The sequence below is a fragment of the Zingiber officinale genome, chromosome 6A (genome assembly GCF_018446385.1).
Source record: "Zingiber officinale cultivar Zhangliang chromosome 6A, Zo_v1.1, whole genome shotgun sequence".
NCBI classification, from domain to species: Eukaryota; Viridiplantae; Streptophyta; class Magnoliopsida; order Zingiberales; family Zingiberaceae; genus Zingiber; species Zingiber officinale.
Genome location: NC_055997.1, coordinates 68,061,978 through 68,086,895, shown reverse-complemented (window position 1 = coordinate 68,086,895; position 24,918 = coordinate 68,061,978). Strand labels below are relative to the sequence as shown.

Here is a 24,918-nt window from a genome sequence, read left to right as displayed (position 1 = left end):
CATACCCTGAGGTCGACTTACTATTATCCCTATCTGATTGGAAGTCTGAATTTGTGTAACCCACAAAGAGCAAATCATCTGCCTGGTAAACTAGCATATAATCTCTAGTGCTTTTTAGGTACTTCAATATATGCTTTACGGCAGTCCAATGTCCTTGTCCTGGATTACTTTGATATCTGCTAACCATGCCCACGGCAAAACAGATATCCGATCTCGTACATATCATCGCATATATTAAGCTTCCTACAGCTGAAGTATAAGGAACTGCCTTCATGTCCTCTATTTCCTTCGATGTTTTAGGAGATATCTCTTTATATAAAGGTACTCCATGCCGAAAAGGTAGAAAACCTTTCTTGGAGTTTTGCATACTAAAATAAGCTAGAATAGTATCGATGTATGAAACTTGGGATAAGCACAACATTCTTTTCTTGCGATCCCTTATTACTTTGATCCCAAGAATATGTCCACATTCTCCCAAATCCTTCATATCAAACAGCTTGGACAACCATACCCTTACGTCTGACAACACTTTGACATTGTTGCCAATAAGCAAAAATGTCATCTACGTATAGTACAAGAAATACCACCACGTTTTCGTTACTCTTCTTGTATACACAAGACTCATCCGGACACTGAATGAATCCATAAGACTGGATCACTTCATTAAGTCGGATGTTCCAAGATCTCGAAGCTTGCTTCAGTCCATAGATAGACCAATTGAGCTTACATACAAGATGCTCTTTGTCCTTCGTAATGAATCCCTCTGGTTGCTTTATATGGATATTTTCTTCAAAACTTCTATTAAGGAAAGTTGTTTTGACAACCATTTGCCAAATCTCATAATCCATATGAGCGGCAATAGATAAAAGAATCCGGATAGACTTAAGCATGGCTACCGGCGAAAAGATTTCCTCATAATCGATTCCCTCTTTCTGAGTATACCCTTTTGGAACAAGCCTTACTTTGAAGGTTTCCACCTTCCCGTCCGTCTCTCTTTTTCTTTTATAGACCCATTTATATCCAATGGCTTTTACACCATTTGGTGGTTCTACAAGTTCCTAGACCTGATTAGAGTACATAGATTCTATCTCAGAGTTCATTGCACTTTGCCAAGATGTTGCATCTTTATCTTGGAGTGCTTCATCATATGTCCAGGGATCAGGTTCATGTTCACCAGGAATCAAGTCCGAAGATTCTCCCAAAAATATGAATCTATCAGGTTGCCTAACAACCCTCCCACTACGATGAGACACTACTTGTAATTATGCATCATTTGTGACACGTGTTGCAGTTTTTTGTGGTATCTCATCTTGCACCATTGGTACTAAAGTAGACGTGTCTTCTCTTATTTCCTCAAGAACAATTTTACTCATGGGCTTATAGTTCATTACATAGTCATCTTTTAAAAATCAGGCATTAGTGCTAACAATGACTTTCTGATTTTTAGGACTATAAAATAAATCACCTTTCGTTCCTTTAGGATAACCCACAAACAAGCGAACTTCTGTACGTGATTCCAACTTATCAGCGTCTTCCTTCAGCACATGTGCTGGACTACTCCAAATCCGAATATTTTTCAGGCTAGGCTTACGCTCAATACACAATTCTGTGAGAGTAGAGGTTACTGATTTAGAAGGTACCAAGTTCAAAATGTACACTGCCGTTTCCAGAGCATATCTCCAAAACAAATTTGGTAATTCTGAATAACTCATCATTGATCTAACCATTTTCATAAGAGTCATATTCCTTCGTTCTGCCACACCATTCTGTTGGGGTGTACCAGGTGTAGACAGTTGGGATTGAATCTCGACCTCTGATAAGTAACTCCTAAACTCTCCTAAGAGGTACTCACCACCACGATCAAACTGTAGTGTCTTGATACCTTTACCATGACGTTTCTCCACATCAGTCTTGTATTCTTTGAACTTATCAAAGCACTCAGACTTGCGGCGCATCAAGTAAATGTACTCGTATCTCGAATAGTCGTCAATAAAAGAGACAAAATATTCGAAATCATCTCTTGCCTGGATAGTTATAGGTCCACACAAATCAAAATGAACCAATTTTAACACATCTTTGGCTCTATGCCCCTTGACCTTAAAAGGTCTCTTGGTCATTTTTCCTTCTAAACAAGATTCGCAGGTTGGAAAATTTTTCCACCGCCAATGAACCCAAAGGTCCATCGGCTATTAGTATTTGAATCCTACCCAAGTTAATATGACCAAGCCTTAGATGCTAAAGATATGTTTGGTTTATTTCCGAAGGTTGCTTTCTCTTATTAGAATTAGAATATGTGTTATTAATTTCCATTTGTTGTATCGTGGGAGTTATTGGATTTAGAGTATATAAATTGCCAGCCAACGTACCAAAACAGATAACTACCCTATTTTTCTTGACAACTATTTTGTCATCAAAAGAAACAGAATATCCATCCATAAATAATTTAGAAACTGAAATCAAGTTCTTTCTAAAACATGGTACGTAAAGACAATTTTTCAAAATCAATGTTTTATTTCTATCAAAAGATAAATAAACATCTCTCACTACAACAGCCGCCACTTTTGTAGCATTACCCATGTAAACGGTAATCTCCCCTTCACGTAGTCTTCGAGTTTCCTGGACCCCTACAATGAATTGCAGACATGATCAGTGGCTCCCGTATCTATACATCAGGTACCGGTAGATAATACCACTAAACATGTTTCAACCACTAGAGAATAAGATATACCTTCCTTTCTACGAGGATAGTCCACTTTCCAATATCCAGACTGCTTGCATGTGAAGCACTTGCCCTTTGGCTTCTTCACACTTGCATGCAACCCAATCCCTAGAGATCGATTCACTTTATTTGCTGAACCAACTTGTTTCTTTTTCTTCTTTCTGCCTTTCGACTTAGAAGCAGAAATATTTTCAACAATGTGAATTTGAGAACTTTGATGAAATAGCCCTTCTGCTGCTTGAAGTTCTATCAGAAGTTCCGCCAACGAATAAACTCTTTTATTCATGTTATAGTTCAGGTGGAACTGTTCAAAACTTTTAGGCAACGTTTGGAGAATGATATCGACCTGGGTTTCCCCATCGATTTCTGCTCCAAGGACTTCCATATCATTCAAAAGAGCCATCAGTTTGAGGATATGATCCCTTACGAGTGTCCTCTCAGTAATGGTGGTCGTCATCAAGTTTGAGGAGCAAGCCAGGGAGAAAGTCTGTTTGAGGAGAAAGTCCGGAACCTCGGAATGAAGGGTTCAACCTTGAAGACCCGAGGTGCCACGGTTGACTGGAGGTGCCTCGGTGAATCTAGATTGCCTCTGCCGTAGAGAGGCGCAGAGGCGCCTCTGCGAACTGGAGGCACCTTAGCTAAAAAGGTGGAGAGGCACCTCGATTGAACTGAGGCTTCTCCGCGCAAAACTCAATCATAGTAACGGCTACTCATAGGAGGGGCCTTAGATGGACTAAGGCACCACCATGCATCCAAAGCCATTGGACATATCAGCACTGATCAGATCAATTTTGCTGAGCTGGAGGCGCCTCGAGCTCAATCGAGGTTCCTCTAGTGCCACGTCAACCAACGATAAAAAGTGTTTTGAGCACTATAAAAAGAGGGGATGTCCTCTAGCTAAAAAATAACACTTGTATTCGATTTTCAAGTCTGTTTCACTATTTTCTGAGATGTAAATCATTGTATGAGGCTTCTCCACCTTCGACCTTGTCAAAGGAGATTCTTGCTAGTGCTTACTTCTGCCTTGGATTAGCAACTCCCTGGATGCGAACCAAGTAAATCGGTAGTCTTGTATTTCATTTTATGCATTTTTTTAATTTTAATTTACAAGTGTGTGTTAACTAAAACCCAAAAATCGAGAAAGGTGCAACTTTCTATTGCAAGCAATTCAACCCCTTTTTGACGGTCAACGAAGATCTAATAATTAGTATCAGAGCGAGGTGCACTTTAGAAGGACTAACCACCAACTGAAGCAACACGAAGATTGCCTTAGTGAGCATTCACCCGCCAAAGTTCAAGAGAGATTTCGCTACATAGAAAAAAAATAGAGGTATTTTTTAAAACTAATTTTGAAATTTTATTAACTATCAAATATACTTTTGTAGCACCCAGAGATTAGTACAGTGATGAAAAAGAAGAACATCTCTGGAGCAAAAAGGAGCAGGTTGACTTCACGGCCAACGGAAAAGCATAATTACATCTGCTATCCATATTACCACCGCAAGAAGTCAACTGATTGGCGCCTACGACTCCATAAAAAAGCTCTGGGAGAAATTCCTGAAGCTTCACAAAGGGACCTCGGGCGCTAAGCTTGCGAGACATGACTTGCTCAGAAATCAGCTGATAAACCTCTGGCTAAAAGGAGAGTCAGTCGCTCAACTGCACGCCAAATTGAATAAGCTAATTATCGGACTCACAAATCTCGAAGAAATGGTAATGAACAAAGACTCCATAATGTATGCACTTAATGCTTTTCCGAGGACCCTAGATTAGAAATCGATAATCGACTCGTACTACATCTTTAAGGATCTAGAGGTAATACGTTAGAAACCTTATTTTCTACATTAGAACTTCATGAATCTAGATGTGCAGGACTAAGAAAGGAGCCGAGTTAGAACATTGTCGTAAAAGTAAAAAAGTGACGAATTAGACTCCGAAGCTTCTCTCGACAAAGATGAAGAAGCTTTTTTGGTAAGAAAGTTTTCAAAAATTTTAAAATATAACAATTTTGACAAGAGACAAACAACAAAACCTTCTCGGAGTAAAATGAAGGTTTGGTGCTACAACTGCTAAGAAAAAGGACATTTCAAAGATAATTGCCTGAAACAGAAAAACAAAGGAAAGGATAAAGGGTCAAGCAAATCCAAGCACAAAAACCTAAAAGTAACAAGGGACAAGTACTCATCTAGTCCGAGCTAGAAGAATACACTAGATTAGCACTGATGGCAGATCATCAAGAAAATAACGAAAGCTTGTTTGGAATGATCATCGATGAAAGGGAATAGGTCAGAAGAAAGCAATGATAAAGGGGAAGTGCTAGACTACGAGAACAATAAGATAAGTGAGGTACCCAAGAACCCAATTATAAAAAAAATTTATAATTATTTTTTAAAAAATATATGAAAACTTTGAGAGGTGAAATCTAATTTTCAGTAACTTTCTATACCGACGAATTTAATTAGAGGGTAAAATATAAATTATCAGATGCTGATGATAAATGACAAAATCGGAAAATATTCTCAAAAGCAGTAAATACGTGATCTCAAGCCATTGCCACTAGGGTGTCGGGAGAAGATCAAATCGGAATCTTCAAAGTAGAGATGGATGAAAGGAATCTTACATCGGCACACGTCCAGTACTATTGACACTGAGCTTGGAGAGAAGGTTGATTCCCAGACATCGGATCTTAGCAACCTTGAGGTTTAGGGGGCACTGTGAAAGGGATTACAAAGTTGCAAAAAGGTGGAACCGCCACCTTAGCGGCCCCCTGGGTCCGGCCTCACAGATATCTAGAAGAGGTAAATCATGGTTAAGCTAGGCAGGAGGAGTGACTGGGGGTCGAGTGGAATTTAAAGCGCAACAGACCGAAGTTTTACGCCCGTGTGCAACTGGCAACCCTCGACCCCTGAACATCCGTTGCAAGCGTCAGGCACCCTTCCAGCTGATCCAGCCCGTGGGGACGTGAAAGGGATTACAAAGTGACAACATACATGGTGGTTCCGAGGCCAAATTCATACAGAAGTACATTATCATCTGTAAGGACAGGTATCCAGATCTGAGTGAACTCTATGCAAATTTAAAACACACAATGGCTTCTGATTCGGGACTTCAATGAGGTAAATCAGTTTTCCCCCTGCAAGTGTTCATGTTACCATTTTTCACTGTATGGCTTCTCCTTTGTCAAACTCTAAAGAGAACATTTATGCCAACAAGCATGAATATAAGAATTTGCGCAATCATGATCTTGTTTTGCATGTCAATATGCATGTAGATAAGAACCATTCGCAGGATCATGATCTTGATTTTGCATATCAATCGAGCTAAAAGCTCACAGATTTGTGGCTTATTATGTTAGATAATTCTTATTCATGAGCTTGATTTAAGTTTGGCTTGAATTTGGTTCAAGCTTGGCTTGAATTTGGTTCATTTAGACGTTATCTAGCTTTCAATTCAAACTTATTTGATTGCCTAAAATTTTCACATTTTAAGCTTGTTTGGTTGGTTATGGAGCTTGATAATACAAACTTATTTGTTCATTTTGAAAGGTTTTTTTTTGTTTATTTAGTTGTTGATGAGGGTTTTATTTATGAACATGGTTCAACAACATTGTTTACAAACATTGTTCATAAATATTAACAAGTTGAATACATATGTGTTAAATTTGTTCGTTTAGTTTAATGAGTTGTTTAAGCTTGTATATTTAATTGATCTTGTGTATATTGAACGAGTGTAAACAAATTCTTACCGAGCCGAATACTAAATTTATTTATGAATATTCGGTTCATTTACAATCCTAATACCTTCAAAGAATTGGAAATGTAGCAGATGAATTTCTTAGGAATTAAGTGAAGGAATTAAAAAGGTAAATAGATGCACTCTTTAACAGACTCAAGAGGTGATGCTGTGTTAACATGTATTCTATTCATATAATCAAATTGCTCCAGGATCACTTTTTTCAGTGTTTTGGATTCTTTTGGTTCACAAGTCGAACAAGGTGTTAGAATGGCAAATTGCATTGGTGTACCGAGAAGATTAGTGTTGTTCATTAAACAATGTTGAAGTGTTTGGGAGAGTAGGAAGTGATAGAACTTTGTCATGGTTTCCTATTTCTCCATGTTTTGTGCCTTATATTTGTAGACCTTTGTATGGGAGAATTGTTAGGGTTATAGAAAAAGAATGGGTCATGTTTTGCTGGGAATGATGATGAAGTTGATGAATTTTCAAGTGATGAAATATCATCTAAGGAAATATAAATAAAACTAGATAATTTAACAAAAAACAATGAATTTTAGTGCAATAATTTTACTATGTTCAATAAAGTTTTATTAGTATTAAGAAATAAAAAATGATGATGAAGTTGATGAATTTTTCATCCTTCACAATAATCCTCACGTTTGTATTAATTGTTATAAAAGATGCATTAATTTATTCAAAAATAAATAAATAAAACCATCACTTTATAAATTTTTGGAAATAAAAAAAAAAATGAGGAAACCAAAAATAAGGAACTATTTCAAATGATGAAGTCGATCGAGTGAAAGGGTTTGATCGGGGGTTTCTCGGAATAGACAACCGATGAACAAGCGAGATCAATGGTATGTGAGAAGTGCCTTCAAGAACAATTAAGAATGGAGAGCTCAATTGAGTAGAGGCACTGGCACCAGAGGTAAAATAAACTAAACTAGAGAAATTATTTTTATCATTTGGTTCAATGAGGATTTTATAGGGAAAAAGGAAATGAATATAAGATTTTATTTGGGTGCCCTTTTCATGAAAAAATAAAATAAAATTGTATTTTGCGATGATTTTAATAATACAGGGTACCCTTATGCCTAATCTTGTTTCACCACTTACTAAGAATACATCATTACGGTTGAACTTTATATATCATCATATTATGTATCGATAACTATGTTAAGTTGGCTTAGCCCTTCATATGTTTCTGTAATTGCCTTGAAATTTTCATTGTAAGCAAAAGAAGGCACTTTATACCTAGACATGCTGCAACTACTATTTCGACTCTTTTTATGTAATTATGAATTGAACAGAATGTAATGGGACAACACAGAATTGATTTCATTGCAATATAATGAATGGAACAGAACATAATGAGTAAATCTATTGAACCAAACAATCCAGCTGATTTTTAAGATGTTTATATTTTTCCCTCAGTTTCGCAACCTAAATTGAGAAGTAGTCAGGGCTAAGAGTGATAAAGCAAACACCACAGAATCTAGACTATTAGAAAACTAAATGCTTATGGGGAAAATAAACAAAATAACAAAAAAACACACACACAAAACTCTAATAGTGCCATACATATTTCCTCAAGGATTAGAGGACAAAACAAAGTCAATTTTATCTGTAAGATACCATATTAGAATTAACAAGTCCTTAATTCTGTTCAGTATCCTATTTCTTCTCTAGGTAACAATTTTTCAACTTAAAAATTTAAACAACTTTAGTCATTCGTGCAAAGGTGAAGAATAACAAACTGAAACATTTTCTTTTATACTGTCTAAAACAAAATGAAGGATAAGATGATGGAAACTGCCATGAAAGATTCATAATATATCCTAAAAATGAAGATGAGTTTCACAACTACAACATATAGGGTTCAAGTGATTTAGTTAGGTGCTGAGATTTTTGAATCGGCAATAGATGCGAAGGAAAAAAAATACAAATCACTAGCTTGCTTGGAAAAACTGAAAATGAAATTGACCCGCATTATTTTTTTATTAAAATAAAAGTCAAATAGAATGAGAAATACAAATACAATTACTATTCCACCAACAATAATAAACAACAGAAGTACATGGTCTTTTAATTTTGGATAAAGTCTCGATGAGCATATTAGTAAGTTGAGATTAATTTACTTATATGGATAATCATTTCTATTTGTTAAGTATAAATAAAGACTTATGGGACAACTTATGTAACTGTGAATATAAACATATCCATAAATTGGGATTGTCTTGATAGTTGTGTCAATATGAAATTATTTATTTATTGATAATGATCAACATAAATTCACCCATCATTTACTGAGTATGTTGGTGGCTAGATTTGAATTCATAAATTGAATTTAGGATTAGAAATTAGAAATGTTTAGATAAAAAATTTATACGATATTGAAATTACAAAAGACATGTACTTTTTATTGGTAAAGAGAGGAACATCGTAGTGTATGATTCATACCACATGTACTATAGCGACAATAAAGGTAATAGAAGAATGAATTCCTGTTTCTCTATTATGTGAGACCCTTGAGATTATAAGTTAATCTCAGTTTACCCTAAATAACTACTTAGCTTTCTACTTGAAGCTCTAATCAGTATTTGCTACTTTAACATGTAACCTATTGACTATGGATAATTCGGTCTATGAAGCATAACTATGAAAATGATTAATTAAAATAAATAGATTCTAACTAAAAAAAGAAAACCAAGATATTTACAACTTTGACGTTTATTCACTGGTTGACCAATTATATTTTTTTGTTGAGTATATAAAATGTGATTGTGAATAATTGTATTAATTGGAGATATGAAACATGCACTTGACGTAATAGTCGTTATAAGGGATTAGAAATACCCATATTGATATAAATGATTTAATCTCGATAATAGCAAAGCATTAATGTCTTTTGGAGAGTGATTGTGTGCCACCAAGAGAGCATCTAAGTAAAGTGTAACAACTTTATTATCATTAATCCCTCATAGAGCGGCTATGTAAGGTGTAACAACCTTCTTAGCATTAATTGCTCAGTATGATTGCTGTAAACATTTTTCTTTAAGTATAGATTGAATGTTTTAATATGGTCTTTGTGACCTGATTCTTATTTGGTCTTTGTGACTTAATTTTTATTTAGTCTTTGTGGCTTGACTTGTACGAGTGGGAGATGTAGGAAGTGGGCAACGTGTGCAGTGGTTGCACGCGTTGCCATAAGAGTGGACATGCGCAGTTGTTGCACACGTTACCTCCCCACTCTTCTGATGGCCTCTTCTATATAAGCCTTTTGAAGAGTAAGGCCAGGGGTTCGTCCAAGTGCAAGGTGAGTTGTAGAGTCGAAGAACATCCTCAAAGGCAAAGGAATTTGGTTTGTTGCTGCGTCGAGAAGGTTCATTGTGATATTCTCGCCGAAGACAAGCATGAAGATTATTCTTCGTCTTCAGGAGATCGCTTCGGAAGTTCACGATAAATATTTATAGTCTTGTACATCATACATTTCAAATCTACATGTGCATGGATAAAAAAAAAAATTATATAAGAGTCGAGATAACTTTCTCCATTTATCTATCTTAACAAATAATTTGCAAAGGAATTCGAAATCCACTTAGGGACCACTTTTGTACAATTTTAATATTTACCTAAAAGTAGGAGGTACGAAGTTTCCATCTCTCACAAAATTCTTGATCGAGCTAATGTGAACTTTGATTGCAAATTGTGAATTTTAGAACAATTAACAATTTCGAATTCCAAACCAATCACAACCTAGCTCTATCCAACCGAGTGGTTGTAGACAGCTAGGGTTGTAAATGAACCAAGCGTTCGTGAACAGGCTTGGTGTTCGGCTTGGTAAAAACTTGTTTATGTTCGTTTAATATACACAAGATTAATTAAACAGATAAGCTTGAACGGCTCGTTAAACTAAACAAACAAGCTTGAACACCTATGCGTTTAGCTTGTTAACGTTTGTGAACAACATTCGTGAACAATGTTCGTAAATAATATTCATTAATAAAACTGTTTTCAATATGTAATAAATAATAAAATAAAATAAACAAATAATCAAGCTCAATAACCAATTAAATAACTAAAAGTTCAAACAATCAAACAACCTTGAATTGAGAGCTTGATAACATCTAAATGAATCAAGTTCAAGCCAAGCTCAAACCAAGCTCAAGCCAAGCTTGAATTGAGAGTTCGATAACATCTAAACGAACCAAGCTTAAGCCAAGTTTCAAAGAAGCTCAAGCTCATAAAAAATAAATCAAGTCAAACTTGAACACTCATCTCAAAAGCTTGGTTCATTTTAACCTTGGCTCAGCTCGGTTACTTTATCAAACAAGCTTGAACACCCCAAAGCTCGGCTTGGCTCGTTTATAGCCCTATAGACAGCTAACAAATCGCTCGTGGCAGCCGCTAGCTAGTGTCTTTGCCAATTTGAAAATATATGTAAACTTTGAGAGGTCAAATGTAATTTTCGTTAATTTTCTTTATCCAGTGAATTCAGTTATAAATTTGTCAAATTTTGAGGATACATGACAAAATGAGAAAATTTTCCGCAAAGCAGTGAATACGTGATCTCCTACCGGCTGTCGCTTGGGTTTCAGAAGAAGATCAAATCAAATCTTTGAAAGAGAGGAGGAGAGATCGATGAAGAGGCAACTTTACTTCTTCCTCTTCTGCAAAACCGTTCATGCCACTCGTTCTCCTTGCCCCCATGATGCTGCCCTCCTCTTTGTCGTCTTGCCTTACTCGGCCTCGGCCACCGCCGTCGCCGCAGCCGCATCCACCATAGGGAAGCACATGTCCATGGCCCAGTACCTCGTTGACTCATGTGGCTTCGACCAGGAGAACGCCACCAAGGCCTTGAAGCTTCTCAAGGGCATCCAATCCCGGCAGCAGCCCGACTCCGTCCTAGCTTTCCTCGAAAGTTATGGCTTCGATGACGCATCAGTTAAAAAGCTCCTACATTACTCCCTGAAATGTTTTCTTTTGGCAAGACCTTCTCGGGTCCAAGGATGCGCTGGTGAAGTTGTTCAAGAGTGACCATTGGTTTCTTGGTTACAGCATCAAGAAGAAGATCCAGCCCAACCTTGAGTTGCTTCGGGAATGTGCTGTGGACGGCCAAAAGCTCACCTTTATTTTGCGCTTTCACGCAATGTTCATAACGCAGAAAGCTGATACCTTGAAGTCGTTGATCAGTCGAGTGGAGTACTTGGGAGTGCCACAGACATCGGGGATGTTCCATTGCACTGTTCGTGGTCCACCCAAAGAAATTCAAGATGCTAATGGAGATGTTCCGGAGCTTTGAGTGGTCAGAGGGCGATTGTGTTGCAGCATTCCAAAAGTCTCCTAATCTGCCAGCAAGGTCTTTGAAGACTTTGCAGAGAAGCATGGAGTTCTTGATAAATGAGGTTGGATTTGCTTCTTCTTACGTCGCTACACGTCCAGTACCATTGCAAATGAGCTTTGAGAGAAGGTTGATTCCGAGACATCGGATATTGGCAGCCTTGAAATCTAGGGGACACTGTGAAAGTGATTACAAAGTGGCAACATACATGCGGGTTTCTGAGACCAAATTTGTAGAGAAGTACATCATTGTCTATAAAGACAGGTATCCAGATCTGAGTGAACTCTATGCAACCTTGAAACACACAAATGCTTCTGATTCTGTGTTTCAATGAGGTAAATCACTTTTTCCCCTGCAAGGTGCTGTTCGTGTTACCATTTTCCACTGTATGGCTTCTCCTTTATCAAACTCTAAAGTTAATATTTATGCCAACAAGCATGAATATAAGAATTTGGACAATCATGAGCTTGTTTTTGGATGTCAATATGCATGAAGATAAAAAAAAGCAATTCACAGGATCATGATTTTGCATATCAATCGAGCTAAAAGCTCGCAGATTTGTCACTTATTATGTTAGATAATTGTTATTCTTGTATTCATATGACTCTACTACAAGAGAGACGTTCTTCCTTCATGAACATGCAGTAATTTTTTCTTGTTTGAGTAGTAGTTACTCGTTGATATGTTCTGTGGAATGTTGCACGATCGTCAAATGAAGTCTCCTAATATATTTTTTTTGAAAAAGGGAGAGGAACCACTGCCACATGGATTAAATGATCGAATACTTTTTGAATTTTGTCGGTTGACATGATATTATGTTGTTACTGAATGACTGTAATCTTTTGAAACGGTATAGCACTTGAGAGTTTGTGAGTAGAAACATAGAAGGCCACTTTGAACTTTTGGATGGTTGGGAATAAAGTAGGAATGCACATGATTAGAGAAGCTTTTTGTTGGTCTGGAATCCCTAAAATAAGTCATAATAATGTAAAATATGCCATCAGAGAATTGGAAATGTAGCAGATGAATCTCCTAAGAATTAAGTGAAAGAACTAAAATGGTAAATAGATGCACTTTTTTACAGACTCGAGAAGTGCTGCTTTGTTAGCATGTTTTCTGTTCATATCATCAAATTGCTCCGCCGTCTCTTTTTTCAGTGTTTTGGGTTCTTTTGGTTCACAAGCCAAAAAAGCTGAGAGGATGGCAAATTGCATTGGTGTACCGAGAAGATTAGTGTCCGACACAATAAGCACTCTTTCATTAAGCAATGTTGAAGTGTTTGGGAGAGTAGGAGCTGATAGAATTTCGTCATGGTTTCCTATTTCTCCATGTTTTGCGCCTTATATTTGTAGGTAGACGTTTGTCATGGAATATGGGAGGATTGTTAGGGTTATAGAAAAAGAAAGGATCATGTTTGTCATGGAATATGGGAGGATTGTTAGGCTTATAGAAAAAGAAAGGATCATGTTTTGCTGGGAATGATGATGAAGTTGATGAATTTTCAAGTACAATGTTGGAAATAAAAATAAACAAGGAAACAAAAAATGAGGAAGTATTTTGTATAACTCTCATATGTGTTTGACTCATCAAATACTATTTCTTTTTTAATTAAAGGGGCACTATTTTTTTTTCATCAAAATGGCTTTCGAATCCAACCTTAAAACATGTTTTTCTCCTTAATAACCGACCCCATTGAACTGATTCCATAAAACCAAACAGTTCTCTGAAAAGAAAAAAAAAAGCAATTTAACATGGTCATCAACATTGGACAATTAGGAAAGTTCGACAAGGTGGGAGGAGAAACTTCTCAAAACCTTGATGAACAAGCCAGCAATGATGAGGTCGATGGAGTGGAAGTGTTTAATCAGGGGTTTCTTTCTCGCAATAGACAAGATCAATGGTATGTGAGTGGTACCTTCAAGAACAAGCAAAAATGGAGAGCTCAATTGAATTAAGACTCTAGGAACAGAGGTACTCCAAGGAAAAATGAATTAAACTAGAGAAATTGTTTTTATCCCTCAAGAAATTTGGTTCACTGAGGATTTTATAAGGAAAAAGAAACATGAAAATAAGATTTTATTTGGGTGTCCTTTTCATAAAAAATTAAAAATATATTTTGCAATAATTTTAATGATAAAGGGTACCCTTTTGCCTAATCTTATTTCATGAGTTAATAAGAATACATCGTCACCATTGAACTTATGTAGCATCATATGTTAAGTTGGCTTTGGCCTTCATATGCTATTGTATTTGACTTGAAACTTTCAAAAGAATGCACTCATAATGAGACGAAACAAAATTAATTGCATTGCAACTTAAGAGGTGGATTCATTATGGTAGTATCAGTCTGTGCTTATGGATTTGTATGAATAGCCATTTTAACTTACGAGACAATCCAATTGATTTTTAAGATGTTCATATTTTCCCCTCTTTCTCAACCTAAATTGAGAACTAGACACGGGGCTAAGAATGATAGAAGCAAATGCCGCAGGATCTAGACTTCTAGAAAACTAAATGCTTATGGAAAAAATAAAATAAAATAACAAAAAAAAGCACCCAAAAAATTTCTAATATAGTGCCATACATATTTTCTTAAGGATACATAACAAAACAAAGTCAACTTTATTTATAAGATACGAGATTAGAATTAATAAATCTAACTCTGCTCAGTGCCCTATTTCTTCAATAGGTAATAAGTTTTCAACTTTAAAATTTAAACAGTTTCAGTCATTCATGCATAGGTGAAGAATAACAAATTGAAACTTTTCCTCTTATACCAACTGAAATAAAATCAAGGGAAAGATGTTGGAAACTGACATGAAAGATTCATAATATATCCTAAAAATGAAGATGAGTTTCACAACTACAACATACAGTGTTCATGTGATTTGGTTAGGTGCTGAGTTTTTAAATCTGGCAATGGATGAGAGAAAAAACACAGAACACCAGCTTGCTTGGAAAAAACTGAAAATGGAATTGACCTGCATTTCTTTTTATTAAAATAAAAGTCAAATACAATGAGAAATGCAAATATATTTATCATTCCTCCAACAATAATAAATAGCAGAAGCAAAAGTCTTTTAGCTTGAGAACTAATCTCAAGTAAAGGTATGCAAAAACTATGGGAAAAAAAACAAATGTAGAAGGGTGTTGTACCAAACGAGATACCCGTTGTGTTTGGCTTTGATCAAATCATGCTCCACTATTGTGGTTTTTGAATGGCAATAAAATTTTCAGATATTATCCTTGGTGTTTAAGTTACCTCCAAAATCCAAGTGTTAATTGATTGACAAACTAATTTGTAAATCGGTTTTCATTTTCATTCTGGGAGGGCTTGAAAATTAAGGACACAATATGGGAAAATTTATGATGGGGATGCAATTTGGTATAAAATAAATAGTGTGCGATTTGATCAACAGATCAAATACAAAGGGTGTGATTTGGTAAAATGGCTGATGTTGGATGGTAAGTTCTGCAGCAAATGTGTGATGTAAACAACAATATCATATCATATGACATTTACAATCCAAGAAACTCAATAGAGGTAGAAATAGGCCTTGGAAGCTGGTAAAGACTGGCGAAGTAATTTCTGAACAAACAAATAAATAACTAGGAATAAGCTTACCTCAACACAATAATTATTTCATTTAGGAAAACAATGTCTACAAATAACAAGAGTATGATTTGTTCAGTGAAATGATGCAACTCAAACCTTTAGCTGATTTTGATTTCCTGTATCTTTTATTTTATAAAGACTAGAACAGGCAGAACGATGAGCATACATTAGTTTGCACTAAAGGGAGCATCACCAGGCTTCGGTTTAAAGTTTTGATGGTTTGGGGAAGATATCAGGTGTGAACTTTTGAGCTGCACTTATACTTCCCTTAATCTTCATCGCTCCTCTGTAATAATTCAAGAGAGAGAAAAAAAATCCGTAATCAAACCCCCCAAAACTTTTTCTTTACATAAATTTAAGGCGGAGCATTACCTGATGAATGCAATCTGCGGGTTCATCTTCCCTGTCGCAATTGACAGGAAATCGTTATCCGTAAAGGAAAAGGTAGCATCTGGCTTCCCATCATACGGGCCTAACTCGTTGTTAAAAAGGGAGATTGGAAAAAAAAAAAAAAACAGCAACAAATTTTAGAATGATACATCAACGACGAAATCGATGGGAAATAGGGAAAGGAGAGACCTTCGGTGACCGTTCCTTGCTTGAGATCGACAACGTAGATCTCCTCATCCACTCCAATCTTCTGCAGAGCGAAGGAGAAAGGAATAGGATTTTTTTTAGGGTTTGGGGAAAATGGGAACCAGAATGGAAAAGAAGGACCTTTGGGGCGATGTTGAGCTGGTAGACGAGGCTTATCTTGCTGGAGATCTGCTTTCCAGCGTCGGTGGCGAGATGGACCTTCATCTGCTCTAGAAGAGCCGCGGACTTGAGCGAGGTCGACATCGCCGTATCTTCCTCAATCTCCGATTGCTCTTCTACCTGCCTTCTCCGTCGCGGTGGATCAATGTGAGATTTTTGTTGGGGCGGATCGTTATTTACGACAAGCAGTTAATTTGAGAGTAAATGATGCTCTTCCCGTTTGGCATGTCTCACCTGTCACCAATAATACAATCTCATTGTCCCATGGGCTGGCATTCCTGCAATTTACTGTATATAAAATGTCCATTTGTTATCTCAATTTTTATTTTTTACTGCCAATAATACAATCTCATAACACGCAGGTGGGGGCTATTGGACCGGGCTTAATCCGTTAAATATGGACCATCTCCTCATAACACAATTTAAGGACGAATTAAGATAATTAATGTTGGTTCATCCCACCAGAATATTTGAAAGGTCATTTTTTTTATATATAATCTAAATATTAAGATAGATAGTTTTTACTCTAAAATATAATTTATACCTACTAAAAAAATTGATCTCCCAAATTGTTCCCATTTTAATTTGAACTCTGTTCTTATTTATTCTCGTAGTATTTTTTTATTATTACATTATACTCATTGATCTTGTCCGAAAGTTGAGAAAATGGTTAGTCGAGAACGTGACTCTGTGATTGACTGGATGAAGACTCGGTGCTGTCTTGAAACACAAGAAGTGGTAGTGCTGGTCCTCCGATGCTCAAGTCAGTACTCTGTGAAATAATGGAGCATTGCATACCTCCGTCTATAAATGGAGACTCCCTTTTATAGTGTTACTGTAACACCTATACATGCATTCCAAAGTATATACACGCTTTCCACAGCTTTTCTAAGAAAAAATAAGTCAAAAAGTATCTCTGACACTTTCCTTAAAGGAGCACGCAAATCTCAATGATGTGACAAGCTAGAAGCATCTAAAGTATCATTTACTTGCAAGACATTCTCTATTGTCGATGGCACAAACTTTTAAAAGAGTACGGTATGGTGCCCACGTTGAACCAACTGGCAGCCACTCAGACGGTGGATCACCAGTTCGACTTTATGGGATGCGGTTAGCTGATCGTTTTTCACTTGACCCATCATTTTATCATGAAGTTATATGTTCGATCAGCTCCTGGATCCGATCGGATGGGCGATAGGTCAAGCGAAACCTTATCTGTTCATTGGGAAGGATGGCTGATTGACCACTCGACTAAGTCGAGATAGGAGATTTGTCCGTGTGAGATGCCTCGACGGGTACTCCCGTTGATCGGCCCCTACGGACAGCTTGGATGTATCATTAAAATAGCTAATATCTTTAGCTTTTTCTTATTTTAACCATCACCTCAGTCAGATATATCACTCATAAAAGTTAACTTGATGAAGTGTTGTTTACATGTATAAATTTATTTTATCAAAGTTAATTGCTTAACTTGATTCATCTATTGAGTCTTGGGACTCAAAAAAAGATATATTAAACTTATCGTTGCATTTTGTATTTTTGAGTTTTTTTTAGCAAAATGATTGTAATAGATTTAATCTAGTTTTCTGATAGAGTTTGTATTTAGGTAACTTTTTCTATGATGTATGGAACCTTAGAGGGACTTGGCTAAACCTTAGGTTTGTCTGATAGGTTTAGGGTGATTTACAAGGTTGTAAGATCAACTAGATGAAATATATTGTTATTGAGTCCCGGTAGACCAATCTATGAGAGTAAAAGATAATATCATTCATCTCAAATGATTTAATGTCATTGGCCCCATGATAAAATATAGATAGATAAATTACGAGGAGGCAAAACAAAGACTACAGGGTGGTGGACCAACCTAGCAATGAAGCTTGGATGATTAAATTCTTTTTCGAACTAAGCAAGAGGCTAGGTATGTTCAAACCTCAAGTTTTAATTGTCAAAATTGTTGGTTTGGCCGACTAAGGATGTTTAGTAGGTTAACCTAACTTGCTCTAGCAAACTTTTTTCAAGAGTTGTTAATACCAAGTTTGTTTTCAATCACTTTCAAGTGTCTAAAGTTTCATCCTTCATCTTTGAAATTATCTTCGTAATGTTTTTCTTACCTAGGGTCTACATTCTAGTTTCATCCTTCATCCTTCATCCTTCATCCTTCATATGTTGTCTAGAAATAATTTGTTTCAAACAACATTAATAACATTTATATCATAAAATATAATTCTCTAAAGAGTTCAGTTAATAAAATTATATTTTAAAATATGTAATTGACTTTATGTTTACCATATATAATTTTTTTATTAAACTGAATGATACAATATAAAATTCAACTAATTATATATTAATCAATGAGCATATAAATTAAGAAATTACCAATATAAGAAAATACAATTTCTCATGAACATGTTAACTTTATTCCAAAGGAGGAGAAAACACAAATTAAAATTACTAACCATTAATCACAAAAAAAAAAAAAAGGTGTGCTAAAATTGACCAGTCACAGCTCCTCGCACAAGTTCTCAAGCCATAGATGCAACAAGGCTACAAGAGCACAACGTGATCAAACCTCTACAGAATAGATTTCCAGTCTAATCTGTTGTGCAAGTTCAATCTGGTCATTATCAAACATGAAGAACAACGATCGATCGTAGGAATGAACCGTGAATTGACTCAGGGAAGCACCAAACAGTTGCAGTCCTTTCGAGAGTGAACGAATCATCTGGTCATGATGGTACACAGCTCCAAACTGACTCATACACCATCATGTGCTTTGATATCCAAATGCATCTCGAATTTGTGTCCTTGTTCTATGCTAATGTAATCTTCTTATCAACATCTGCAAGTATTTAGGAAGGTTTTGGCTCTCAGGACCCTGAGTACTTGAACACAATCCCTTCAGCTACACTTCTTGCCCGTCCATTTCCAAATAACTTGCTTATAATGGCCAAAGAAAAATCGATTACGGTACACAGACCTTTTCCAGTAATGACCTTCCCATCTATTACCACTCCGCTATTTTCAGTGACATTGCCAGTTAACTTCGCAATGGCAGCAGGATGAGCTGTAGCAAGTTTATCCTGTAAAGAAAATACCAAGTTAACTCGGTTGCATTAGAGACTTGGAAGATCTTAGTATTGCAATCAGACGATGACCTTCAGCAAGCCTTGGTTATGTAGTATTATTGGAGATGAGCAGATGCCACCATATATTCTTCCTGCTTTCATTTGTTCCTGTAGTAATTTCTTCAGGATTCTAGACTTCTGAAATCGCTCAACTCCAGCAGTTCCTCCCTTAAAATAAAGGGAAAAGGATTAGCTTATAAAGAATCCAACAAGAGACATTTCAGTACCCAAAAAGGATGTGCTCAAACCTAAACTACAACATCGAATAACTGTTGTCACAGAGCTTGAACAATAAACTGCAAGTCTCCTAACAAGCATAGAAGCACTATTCTCATTATACAAATTTTCGAACCATAAATGTTATCCAACTGTCTTACTAGAAACTGTAAGCAAAGCATTTGCAAAAATATTCTATTCCTCTCGATAGCTCTGTGTACAGAGTATATACATTGCACTTTCAAGTTCAATATCTTTATCGCCACAGACAACATAAAGCTTCTACCCTTCGCTTATCTTGTAAACATTTTAGCTATAATAGCCCATCAGAATTATTCAGGTAGAATATGCAGTCTAAAACCAGTGGTAAGGAGTAGGTTGATGTGATCATGATTAAGACAAAAAGCAGTTCATAATAATCTAAACAAAATGTTTAAGGCAAAGAAAAGATAGTAGTAAACTTGGACGTACAGGAAGAATGATAAGATCATATATTGGCTTCGAAGAATCCGTAATTGATAAGTCCGCCATTAGTTTTATGTTTTGAGAACCAATTATCCGTTTGGATTTTTCAACTGAGGCAACTGTAACATTCACCTTTGCTCGCCTCAAGATATCCACCAGCATTACAACCTCCATTTCTTCTGAGCCGTTAGCAATTGGAATAAGAACCTACATTATAACAAAAAATAAATAATTCCATAGACATGAAAGGATACTCACATTGATGACTGATGGCATCGGATAACACATTTACCTACGTTGGCATTAAGTGATATCATCTAAACACATAAGAAACAGAGAGAATTTCTGATGATTGCTAGTATACTCACGTGATATGTTTAAGTTATGATGCCATGACACTCATCTTAACTTAAGATTGATACAGTCAAAGGTATACCAATAGCTCAAGTTATGATGCTTAATCTAAGAAAAACTCACACTATGTATCGAGTCCCATGTTTGTTCAGCATCAACAAAATATTCTCTCTGAATAGACTAGACTCAATTACTCAAATTTACAGCCAAGGACATAAATTCATGCGGAAGCAAACAGAAGGAAGACTATACCATATATATTCTCTCAACTCCATAGAAATGGATACAAACTATTCAAAATGGGGAAACAAATAATCCATTGCCATTGTTTCTCCTTGGCCATAGTTAGGCAATCAAAAAATAGAAGCATAGCTAATGGATTAAGCTTTTGGCTTTGGGATAGATAAAAAATGATCTCTAATCAAATGTAGCATAATATCCAAGCAGAAAAAAATGTATATGAACTCCACCAGTATTCGTAATTACAAAATTATACTCATTTAACACATTGGACTCAGCTAGCTCAATGGAATTCACCGGACAAACATGGAAGCAGCATGCGAGAGTATCTTACAATTGCTTGTATAATTTTCCGAAATATGGATTGCAAATCACTCACAACAGCACCATAGTAAATGACTCTACTGAATACTATGAAAAGTCACTAATTTATTGCTTTTGCTTGGGATAGAATTTAGTTAAAAGCCATGCTTCTAATAAATCAGCACATAAATGTGCTGAGCATGTATGTTTTATGCTACTGAGGTCCGTGTGCAGAATTGGAAAGTAATAGTTAACATTCTTTCACAAAAATGTTAGCTGATTGAAATAATCCCTTGTTTCCTATTGCAGTTTTTTTCCTCTTTCTAAAAAAAATTGCAACAAGTAAAAAATAAAAATCAATCATACAAGCAAGTCTTGTAATTCTCATTCCATCTCACACATGAACCTCTTAAATTCCTTTTAGAGTGTGTTTTCTATGAGGAAAAGAAACTAGAAAAAGAATGTGGTGAGAGAGAATTTTCTCAATCTTCAGTTTCCTTTAGCAGAAAGCGGAGGAGAAATGGGAAACCTTACCCTAATTTTCTCTATATTATTTTTGTCCAATTTGGATGAAAAACACATTTTCACATGTAGTAAAACTCAAATATGAATTTAAAAAAAAATCAAAATGTTTATTTCCAATTTTCTCCCATTAATGTTTTTATTATCTTTTTGATAAATAAAATTTCAAAATTTAAGTTTCCCTCGCTCTCAAGGAAATAGTTGGATGAAATATATTTTACAATTCTTTTTCTATGTGTTTTTCCTCTAGGTTTTACTTCCTAATTGTTTCCTTCCTTTGTAGGAATGGTCTAGGTTGCTGCTAAAATTTTAGGATGTTAAAATTTGACAAATGTTGTGCATTAAATGAACATGTAAAATGTACAAAGGGATACAATGGTGCTTCGACCTTGGGAACATCACAGTATGATAGGTATAGGGACAAAATCAAAGATGACATGAATGTTTCAAAAGGAAACATAGCTAAACAAAAAAAAAATCCATTATGTATAGTAGTGTCAGGAGAAGAAAGATCACAAATCAAAGCAGTAATAGGTGCAGGAAAAAAATAATGAAAGAAACCCAAAACAAGATCTGACAGCTCATGTTTTGGTCAACAATATCACATCCAGAATAACTCAAATTGAGGAGATAAATATATCCTCTTGCCATCAATCCATGTAAAGATTTAAAAAAGCCCCCGGGGCATAGCGTAAACGGCGGGTGCATGGCATTTTTGGTGTAACAGCCAGGGATCAAATCTCGCAAGAACTCACGACCTGAAATTCATCCCACCATGCACCTCCCGTCCATGTATATGAATTTATCTCTTTCCATACCCATAGGGCCGGCTCTAGTGGGGCCGCTGAGGTGGCGGATCCACCTTATGTAAAGATTTTTTTTTAAAAAAAAAGTATGTGTCACCAAGAGATAAATAACAATAATGTAAAAAAGGGTACAAAGTAACAGTATATAGATTAGAGAGTGGCCTGCAGCTTCTTACATTTGGAGTATGTTCAAGGGACCAGTCAACATTATTGAATTCTTTCTTTCGTTCTTGGCAACAATGAGTTGGAAGCAACTGCACATACAAGGGTAAAGCATAAACATGATATAGAACACATGCTTAATATATATGTTCATTTTAAAGCATTAAAGATTTGAACAGCAAAGAGTTTATACAGCATAAGTTCATTACTTCATTAAATTCCTGGGAGAAATTTATGATCAACAGAATCACCAGCAGACACTATCCACTAGTAATGATGTTTATCCACTTGGGAAATAAGTGCCTAAAGCAAAAAAAAAAAAAAAAAAAAAAAGAAGAAGAAGATAGAAAACACATAATTCCAAACAATAAATAAATAAATATTAACAGTAGCCCAAATTCAGGAAAGAGATTTTATTTATGCCAAGTAGCCTTCAATTTCATAGGTTTAGGTGTATGTCACAGCCATTAACTATAAATCTCCTTGCACAACATCATTGAATGTGTACTATCTATCAATTAACCAAAGTATTTGAATCCATTTTGCTAGAACTAGTCAAGGTCCTTTCTAGTTTGTATGACTACATGAAAGCGACCCACATTTGGCCCTGACGAGGAAGAGGAAGATTGTTTTAAGTACAAATTGAATGTAGTTGACTTAAAGAGAGAATGACAGGCCATGACAGATGCCTTACCAGCCTACCTCCAAGACCTACAGCCACATCATGACCAAAGAGCTGTTCAACAAATGATAGGGCAAATTCAAAGGATGTGCCAGGACCACGACTTGTAGTGAGCTCTCCAGAGACTAGGATGTTGGATTTCACAGCCCGAAAGGTAGGAAGCTTATCCATAAAAGCTGGATGGCAAGTGACCTCGCAATGCAAATCAATAGATAATTAGGATAGTATTATTTTATTTTACGAGGCAAAAGTTAATTAAAAGTCACCTGCTTTCTCTTATGAAGACCCCAGTGCATCAAAGCAACAGCAGGAGCAGCACATATGGCACCATATAACCTTTTCTCCTCTGCCTGTCTCACTGTTATCCTACGAAGAACTTCACAATCTCTTAAGCGGACTGAGCCTGGCATTCCTCCCTAAGAACTTGTTGTGGTGGTACTTCAGGTTAGTGCAATTTATAAAAATATAAAATACATTGTTTGTGAGAAAAGAAGACTAAAACTGGATCAATAATTAGATTAAATCTAAGATGAACTCTGCAAAAGTTATATGGTACCAAACAATATGTTGCCACAATTAGATACGTTGCCTGGCTTTTACAGGAGATTTATTGGAAGTCAAAATTCAGGAAAACAATACCAGTTGAGTTTGTGCTACTCATCCATCCCACATTTCAGATAATCATAATAGAAACAATAAATCATAGTGATAAGCTTTCTAGATGATTTAGTGATAATCAAGGTCCCGATCACTTGTGGGAAATTGAAATCCTCAATACAACCATTATTTATTATTACATTCTTTGACAAGTTGCAGCTACAAAAATAGCTGAAGACTTAGTGAAGTTAACTTGGTTATACGTCTAGCATTCAGATATCATCCACAAGCAGGTTAACATTGAATGACCTTTATATAAAAACCACTTATTAGAAAAATCAAATTATATATTATTCAGCAAGTATGCTGAGCGGTAAGATTGAAAAATGAAAACTTGCGACTGAAACCACACTAACCGGCAGTGCGACGAGATCGAACACCTCATCAGCGCACTCATCAATGCAAACGTCTGCCACCAGATTGGTCCCCGAGGAGGCCTCCACCATCAATTCCGTCTCTACAGAAGCCATGAAAACTTCAGCACCAGCCCGGCGGAGGACGTCCACCAAGATGACAGCTTCCATCTCCTCCGTGCCCATCCCAATAGGGACAAGGACCTTCTTCTTGAGAGAAGGGAGGGGAGCAGAAGTGGGCGCCGTATTGAGGGAGGACGATGCCCTAGCTGCTGCAGGACGCTTAGAGTTCACCGCCGGCCGCTGCGCTCGAACGGAGAGAGACGCGTAGTCGAACGGTGAGAACCCCATGGCAGCCATTGGGATTACAGAAGCCGGTTTCGTGGGTTTATCTAGTTCGATTCGACCGAGTTGGGCTCCGGGTGAACATGGCCTCTTCCGCTTCGGTTAAACCCAAATAGCCGTACGGCTTGCAAATACTTCGGTCTAATTTTTATTGGGTTTGATGAGACTTTTAAATTGTATCACGTCTTCTGTGTATTTTATTGTCATATTATATCATTTATATTTTGGGAGAAAAAAGGACGCCCAGGGTCCCGGACTATAATGTTCTCCGACAAAATAATACAAATATTCTCAAGCATACTGTTTGCTCAGAGAACATTATTGTCCTGGGTCCCGGACTATAATGTTATAATAGAATATTTAAATTATCATTAAAATATTTACCCTTCAATTTCTACTTATAATATTTGTTAGATTTTTTTTTTAAATAAAAGCTCAATCAAAAAATACTATACTTCTGAACTAACTATTATGTATACTTTTTGATTTATTTTAATAGTTAATAGAAAATTTTCACA

General features: G+C 36.2%; 2 protein-coding genes across 4 annotated transcripts; both read right to left on the bottom strand.

Moving 5' to 3' along the window:
• Positions 1 to 15,419: 15,419 nt before the first annotated feature.
• Positions 15,420 to 16,421, bottom strand: LOC121996487 (sterol carrier protein 2-like). Its single transcript, XM_042550478.1, has 4 exons — positions 16,132 to 16,421; positions 15,994 to 16,054; positions 15,787 to 15,886; positions 15,420 to 15,700 (listed from the first exon to the last, which is right to left on the bottom strand). The coding sequence occupies exons 1-4, from the start codon at positions 16,252 to 16,254 to the stop codon at positions 15,619 to 15,621; spliced, it is 366 nt and encodes a 121-aa protein (XP_042406412.1). The 5' UTR covers positions 16,255 to 16,421; the 3' UTR covers positions 15,420 to 15,618.
• Positions 16,422 to 18,579: 2,158 nt separating this feature from the next.
• LOC121996486 (protein DJ-1 homolog C-like) lies at positions 18,580 to 24,464 on the bottom strand. 3 transcript variants are annotated; one of them, XM_042550476.1, is made up of 8 exons: positions 24,059 to 24,464; positions 23,312 to 23,461; positions 23,058 to 23,237; positions 22,378 to 22,455; positions 19,983 to 20,183; positions 19,326 to 19,463; positions 19,148 to 19,250; positions 18,580 to 19,009 (listed from the first exon to the last, which is right to left on the bottom strand). In XM_042550476.1, exons 1-8 carry the CDS (start codon positions 24,413 to 24,415, stop codon positions 18,981 to 18,983), a joined length of 1,236 nt encoding a protein of 411 aa, XP_042406410.1. In that variant the 5' UTR covers positions 24,416 to 24,464; the 3' UTR covers positions 18,580 to 18,980. The 3 variants fall into 3 exon arrangements, with proteins under 3 accessions (XP_042406410.1, XP_042406411.1, XP_042406409.1); XM_042550477.1 differs by having other exon boundaries at positions 18,581 to 19,250; positions 23,312 to 23,468; positions 24,059 to 24,198; XM_042550475.1 differs by having other exon boundaries at positions 18,582 to 19,250; positions 24,059 to 24,453.
• Positions 24,465 to 24,918: the final 454 nt, after the last annotated feature.